General features: G+C 39.5%; 1 protein-coding gene across 1 annotated transcript in view; it reads left to right on the top strand.

The window, feature by feature from the left end:
• SCML2 (Scm polycomb group protein like 2) overlaps window positions 1-7,437 on the top strand; it is a 58,707-nt gene that overhangs the window by 12,416 nt on the left and 38,854 nt on the right. Inside the window, 2 exon segments of the mRNA XM_035888573.1 lie at window positions 302-372; window positions 4,598-4,832. Of these exon segments, the coding sequence (XP_035744466.1) occupies window positions 302-372; window positions 4,598-4,832 (306 nt within the window).

The following is a 7,437-nucleotide window of genomic DNA, read 5'->3' on the forward strand; positions in this document are numbered from 1 at the left end:
GGTGAACAAAAAAAAAAAAAAAAAAAAAAAAAAAAAAAAAAAAAAGAATTTGGGGAAGGTTTATATTGATTTTGACTATTGCGTGATTGCCCCTGTGAATTAATGATACTCTTAATGCTCCTTCAAGGTTGTGTGTTTTTCGAAGGTGGTGTTTCCATTTGAGAGTAATCCTGTTCTTGAAAAAAATGTATTCTACCAGATAGTTGGGTTTTTCTGTCCCTTTCTTTCCCCAATCCCTGTTTTAATTTAAGTTCCCTTTAAAAACTGTCTGTATGGTCTTTTTTTATCTTATGTCTTCCAGAACAGTTTAATTGGGATGATTATCTGAAAGAGACTGAATCAGTAGCTGCCCCTCTACATTGTTTCAGACAGGTATGACAGATATTATTTTGCAAGTGTGTGTGTATGTATGCACGTTACAGGGTGATCCTAGAGCAACTTTTCTGTTTAGACTGCTTGCAAACTTCCCATTTGTCTTCTTTTGATCTCTAGTTATCAGTAGCTTACAGTTTTGGAAGATGCAAGTTACTAAAGTTTTTCATTCTTGGTTTCTGCCTCAAGCCAAACTTTGAGGGTTTCATTAAATTGTAGCTTTGGACTCTCTTTTCCTTTAAAAAAACCCCAAAAAACAACCTAGTTAATGAAAACAGATAGTCTTATCAGAGTTCAAAAATATTTTCTACTTTTTTCAGTAATCGTAGAGGTACTGTGGTTTTAGTGAGAATTAAAATTTGGCTGATCATCAAAAGGAGCCTTTCTCCTGCTCCATTTCTGAAAGAGTCCTTTCAATTCTGGCTAGCTACAAGATGTGTGTGTATAGTAGCATTTATTCACCGCTTCTTTTCTGGATCTCTCAAATATGTTTCATATTGTCTCTTTCTGAGCAGAGTGCTTTTTTACTAAGGAGTAACAGATACTGAAGTTAAAAAGATAAAGGGAATATATGAGAATAAAAAGGAAGTACTGGATTTATAATGAAGCGTGTCTAATGTACTGTTTTATATTCTACATTGTGCCCTACAAGTTTGTTTTCCCCCTCACCTGATGGTTTGGTACGTATATGCAGATGCAGTTTGAATCTACCACATTGTGTGAGCTAATGACCTCCAGTTATTCAGCCCTCTGGAGACTGAGCCGACCTCTGCAGGCATCTATCTTTCTGCAGAGGGAGCTGGGGTCAGTATTTTCTCAAGTTGAGGAGTATCTTAGCTGCATAAAGTTAAACAGGATGAGTTTTGATCTGTATACCTTCACTGTATTAGATTAGATGCTGAAGGAATTGGATGGTTCAGATTGATAGAACTGTAATAGGTGTGACAAGCAGTGCATGTCCAGTTTAGTGGATTGGTCATGTTCAGAAAGGTATCTTCTAGGGTTTGTTGGTAGTCAGATGGTACTGTAGACGATACTGGCCTCCAGTGGGGACCAAACAAAAAGCAACAGGAACGGAATAGTCTCAGGAGGAGAGGAACTGCCATTCAGTGAATCTGAAGTAGTTGCAGGAATGAATAGGGAGAGAGAAACGCAGGTGGTAGCGTTTCCTTGTGCTAGATCTTGAATCATAGCTTGCGTTTCGTAGATGAGGATAAAGGACAGAGAGCCCCTCACAATCTGCTTTCAATGAGAGATGGCTAAAAATAGCAGTGCCCATAGGTCTGCTTGAGTGGAGCTTCAGAAATTAATTCTACACTATGTGTTTGTCATAGTGGATACCAGCTCAAGGCAGAGACCCCAAACTCTGCTTGGGTAGAGACAGAGGACAGTAGCGTATCCGTGGATCATTCAGAGGTTAACACCATACTCACAGGCTGTAGACCATCATAACCAGGGTGTACACTCCTGAGAGATGTAGCTACTGCACAAAGCTGCTCAGAAGCTTTTCCATGTTGCCCGTCTTGCATCTTCCTTTTCCCTACTAATGCTCGAGGGGTCCGACAACTGAGTAACACCTTAAATAAAGATGCTTAAGTGACATGCATTGGCTGAGATAAATCCGAGCGACCTGGATTGCTTAAGGAGTTTGCGGGTTGGAAAGATGAGCTTTAAGTTCTGTGCATAGCAAATTTCAAAACAATTTACATACGCAGACTTTCAGTTTTTCTAAGAGTTGACCTTTAAGTAGAAAGTGATATGCAATGTTAATTAGTGCAGAGCTAGCTCTTCTCACTACATAATGTTTGCAGATTCTAGAAACTAAAGCGCTTGAGCTTTGTGTAGGACTAATTTGACTTTTATTGGGTTACACATGAATTGCACGTGTCGTTATCACTCTGTAATGCAAAGAAATACACTGCTGTGGCCAGCCAGAAAACAAATAGCAGAGAGAAGCTTAATTTGACAATTATATCCAGAATTTGTGACCTGTGGGAATTCTACAAAGTTTAAATTTTGTAGTAATTAAAAATGACCTGGGGAGCAATAAATTAAAGCCTCTACCATAAATTAAGATACAGGCATAGACAGCTAATGGAAATTGATTAAAATATTCATCTTAATTTAGAAGGTATTTTATCTGTTGCTCTAAATTGTTTTTAATTACTACTTAAAATTTCAATGCATTCCACATCCCTTTTCTCTCACCCTGAACCTTTTTTTTTCAAGCAGTTGAAAATTTTAAAAAAAAAGCTCAGTCCCTTGTGGTTTGAACAGAGCTTAAAACAAGGCTGTTACTGAGCAGGTTTTGTTATTTTGCTGTAAGAATGGACTGGCATGGAGGAGTTACCTTTTTAGTAGAATGCCTTGTGTTGTTGGTATTTAAACAAGCTCACCTTTTCTACAAACGAATAAACAAACTCCCCAATTTCTCAATTTCAGTTGCCTTTCATGGTTGTAGAAAATAGCAGCTTGACAAGCAATATCCTGAAATTGAATTGCCCTTTAAATTTAATATGCTCCGGCTCCCCTTTCAGACAGCCTGCTGTCTAAATGCAGCATTGGCAGATGCTACACTCAGCGTTCACTGAATATTGCTCGCCTCTTTGTTTTTTGGGCTCGGACTCCTCCAGGGCTCCTGCTGTTGATCATGGGTGTGTTGTAAATAGCGCACCTGCACACCACAGCAAGTAGAGCAAGAAGTATTTTTAAAAATTGGAAGTGGTGGAGACAAAATATCGCTAACATTTGTTGCAGTAGCAGATTTCTTCAGCCTTTTCCTGTGTACCCAGACAGATAAGTGCACCCTTAGGTATCTCTTAGGGATCCCCACCTGACCTGGTCAGGCAGGCAGGAGAAGGGACATACGAATCTTGTGAGCCTGAATGCCCATGGTTTTGTTTTTTCTACCCTCCTCCCGTATTAGGATTCAGATTATGTTAGTCTGTATGGGATAACTACTGGGTTTAAATGGTCATGGGGAAGGCTGCCTACGGTTCTTGGCATCTTGTGTTCAAGAGTTGCAGAAAAGGGCTTCCAGGGTGATAGAATAGTCATCCTCTCCTGAGAGAAACTTCAGTGCTTGGCTTATTTAACTGGTTCAAAGAGCAATGAGAAAGGGTCAGGTTGCCCTCTGTAAATACTGTAGATTTTGTTGCTATTTGCAAAGGTGCAAAAAGAATTTAAGTTAAATTATAGTGTTGGCAAAAATTTCTGCTAATAAATTTAGGCTGGAAATGAGGAGACATCTAAAGAGAATAGTGAGAGGCACTCAGTCCCAGTTAGCGTTAAAACAAAGTTTTGAACATCATTTCATGATCTTATTGCCTGCAGTACTACAGTGGGCAAGTAATCAGACTGCGATCCAGTCAATCTCTGCTAGTAGTGTGTTGATACATGAGTAAAATATATTCTCCTCTTCTTTTGATCATTTTTAGCTTGTGACAAAAAGTTCTGCTCAAAGACCAAGTTGCATTCATCCCATTTCTTTTCCCTGTGCTAATTAAATTGGCATTTCATTGTATGCATATGAATATACTCAGTTCTCTACGAATAAACACAAGCTGCAATTTTTGTCTTAGCACAGAAGTTTTATGTGACTTTAGGACCGTCTGTTTCCTTTCTGTGAAATGCAGTTAACACTTAACTCCTTTTTCTGTATTCTTTCTTTGTATTGTAAGCTGTTTTTTCATGCAGAAATTCTTTCTTGCCTTGAGTTTTGTAGTGCCTAGTGCAGTAGGGTCCAAATTTTGTTTAAATTTCCAATATATTACTATAATGAAAATAACTATTTCCTTTGAATTGAAATCTAATAAATCTTGTGGGTGGGTGGTTTTTTTGTGGGTTGGTTTGGGTTTTTTTTCCGAGTTGAATGTCATTTTTCCTATGTCCTTGTTTTCCATTCACTTCAGTATTAATCACTGTTCCCCCATCTTCACGTTCATATCTTTGTCAGGATTCCCTTGTTACCCTTCTTAGTGTGCTTATCTTTTTAGAAATCAGTCATGTTTGTGCAGTAGGAACATTAAGTATCTGAAATGGTAGCTTTGGCTAGGTTATCCAGCTGCCTTTTCTGCCTTGCTGCTAAACACTCAAAATTCAAATGCTTCTTTATATTTACCATTTATATGAGATGTTTGGATGAATGAAAGCTGTATATTGAACTGGCTGGTAAATTTAGCAATACTAACAACAATACGAAAAAGTCTTTCACCTTTTATTGTAGTCTAGAATTCCACCTACGAACGATTTCAAAGTTGGTATGAAACTGGAAGCCCATGATCCTCGCAATGTTACCTCGGTTTGTATAGCTACAGTAATTGGGATCACTGGTGCCAGACTAAGGTTGCGGCTGGATGGAAGTGACAACAAAAATGATTTCTGGAGGCTTGTGGATTCCTCGGACATACAGCCCATTGGGACCTGTGAAAAGAAAGGGGGCATGCTCCAGCCTCCACTTGGTAAGAAACAAAGCTTCTGAATTAATGCCTGTGGAGTATTGCTTTCGTGGAGTCGGTATTTCACCTTTTTGTCTTGACGAGTTCAATGGTACTAACATTTCACCAAACTATTATTTAATTGAAAAAGAGGTAAGCAAACTAATTCAGGCTAAGTGAATTGTGGCTTTTTGTTCTTTTTGGATTCTTTTGACATAAGAATGAGCACAATAGTAGTTTTGAGTACTGGGGGTTTTTTTGTTTGTTGTTTTTTTTGTTTTTTTTTTAAATAGCCCCTTAATAATTGGGAGTGTCTGACAGCTTTCTTAATGATGAGGTATGCTGTCGTGTGCCCATTCTATAAATGTTGCCTCATACACACCCTGTCTTATGAGTGTGTACAGCTACAACATTTTCTTGCTTGATGCTGTGCATGCTCCTTCTAGTAGACCTTCATCAGAACTGGGGAAGGCTGCCTTGCCTTTTTTCTCCTCAGTAAATCGGCGCAGCCCCCTAGAAGGCGCTCGCTGTTCGCTGGCCAGTGAAATGCTCAGCAGGGCTGCAGGAGGTGCATCAGTTCAGGACAGTCTGAATGTTTTCTCAGCCACTGAGCAAATTGGTTGTGGTCTGGGAAAGGCAGCACAGGGTGGGTTAACGGTGGTATTGCAGCATTATGCTCTGAGGTAGGAAAAATGGCACTCCAGAGCTTTGGCAAACCGCAAGCTTATATTGCATGCAATTCTCATCTCCTCAAATTGACATGTGTTGGGGGACATCTGATCAGTTTGTCATGACTGGTTTGTCAGCACGATGGATGCTCGTGAATAAGGTGTAGCTTTCCTATGCAAAATTTCTTTTGCCTTCCGTGAGCAATATGGGTGACAACATTATGTGTCTTCCTAAACTGAGAAATAGTGCTTGGGCTTAGTCTTACTGAGGAAGTTTATTAAATGGGGAACTGTACAAAGGAGTTCCTTGCTATATGATGAGTAGTCAGAGGTAACTTTGACTAACTACTAGGGGTAATAAAGCGTGAGATCATCTTTCTTTGCTGTGATTAACCTGTATATTTAGCTCTGCATTCTTGTACTGTATTTGCTATAGCTTAAACTTGTAGGTGTGGAAATCTTTAAAGAAACACATTTTTCACACGGTTCTGAAAACAGTTCTGCTTTTAGAATGGAGGAAAAATAATGACCAAAATTTATCTTAAACACCACCCCCCCTCCCCAAATTCTCCACAACAGCAACACCCCCTCCCCTGTTATCCTCTTATCTCCTGTAATTTTTAGGAGATGCAAGAAACAACATTCTTATATTAAGAAATGAACTGTAAGAAGAAATGGGTTACTACTGGTTTCCCATTTTATGGTTACGAACCTACTTCTGATTTGGTGTCATCAGTAACTTTTACATATTTCTCAGAGATTTAGTGAAGATAGGTATCCTTTCTCTTAGTAGCCTCTCAGAAAACTTGTCATCCCAATTTGTTAACAACTTTCAATTCTTCTGCTTGAAAGGTGAAGTGAAAAGTATAATTTCACTACAGTACGAAACTTGATTTGCTTGTAGAGAGGCAAACAGGCACAGGAGCAGTTGACGTAACCATTAAGACACTTCACATAGATTATAAGCATAGATTTTTGTGCTGTTATGCTGCTTTAGAAACACAAGCAAACCAATACAACCAGGGTGCCAGTCTAGAAAAATACTATTTGGGATAGATAGTTACAGTTTGAGCCCAAAAGGGCTTTTTTCTTTTTTTTTTTTTTTTTTTTTTCCTGTGGATATATAGAAATTTTGAATGAAAGCACTGGAAATTCTTGACACCTGGGGGAAAATATTCTTTTTTTTGTTGTTTTTGGAGAAGTTACATGGTTTAACCCCTCTGAAGTTCTTGGTATAGCCTTGTAGAATGAATGCAGTAATACCAGTATGAAAGAGGGTTGTAACAGAGAAGAATCATAGAATCATAGAATGTTTTGGGTTGGAAGGGACCCCTAGAGGCCATCTAGCCCAACCCCCCTGCAGTGAGCAGGGACACCGCTAACTGGATCGGGTTGCTCAGAGCCCCGTCCAACCTGGCCTTGAATGCTTCCAGGGATGAGGCCTCCACCACCTCTCTGGGCAACACCTTCCAGTGTTTCACCACCCTCATTGTAAAGAATTTCTTCCTTATATCTAGTCTAAACCTACCCTGGTTTAGTTTAAAACCATTACCCCTTGTCCTGTCACAGCTGGCCCTACTAAAAAGATTTTCCCCATCTTTCCTATAGGCCCCCTTTAGGTACTGAAAGGCCTCTATCAGGTCTCCCCGCAGCCTTCTTTTCTCCAGGCTGAACAAGCCCAACTCTCTCAGCCTGTCCTCATAGGAGAATACCTATTCCTTCAGCTGCACCTATGTACAGCATTAAATGTATGGCTTCAGTTCGGGAGCATAGTGCTTTTAAAAATGTGTTTCTAAACCAGTCTGATGAATAAACCAACTGTGCTTATGTATAGTGGGGGCAGTCCACCCGTTAAGCAGGGAAACTTTCCATGATTGTCAGTAGAAAGGTTGATGCCTTCTCTTCAGATACTGTTTCTTACTCCTATTCGGTCAGGCTGCTTGTAGTGCAGCACCTAACAA

Source organism: Egretta garzetta, unplaced genomic scaffold (genome assembly GCF_000687185.1).
Source record: "Egretta garzetta isolate BGI_Z169 unplaced genomic scaffold, ASM68718v1 scaffold111, whole genome shotgun sequence".
NCBI lineage: Eukaryota > Metazoa > Chordata > Aves > Pelecaniformes > Ardeidae > Egretta > Egretta garzetta.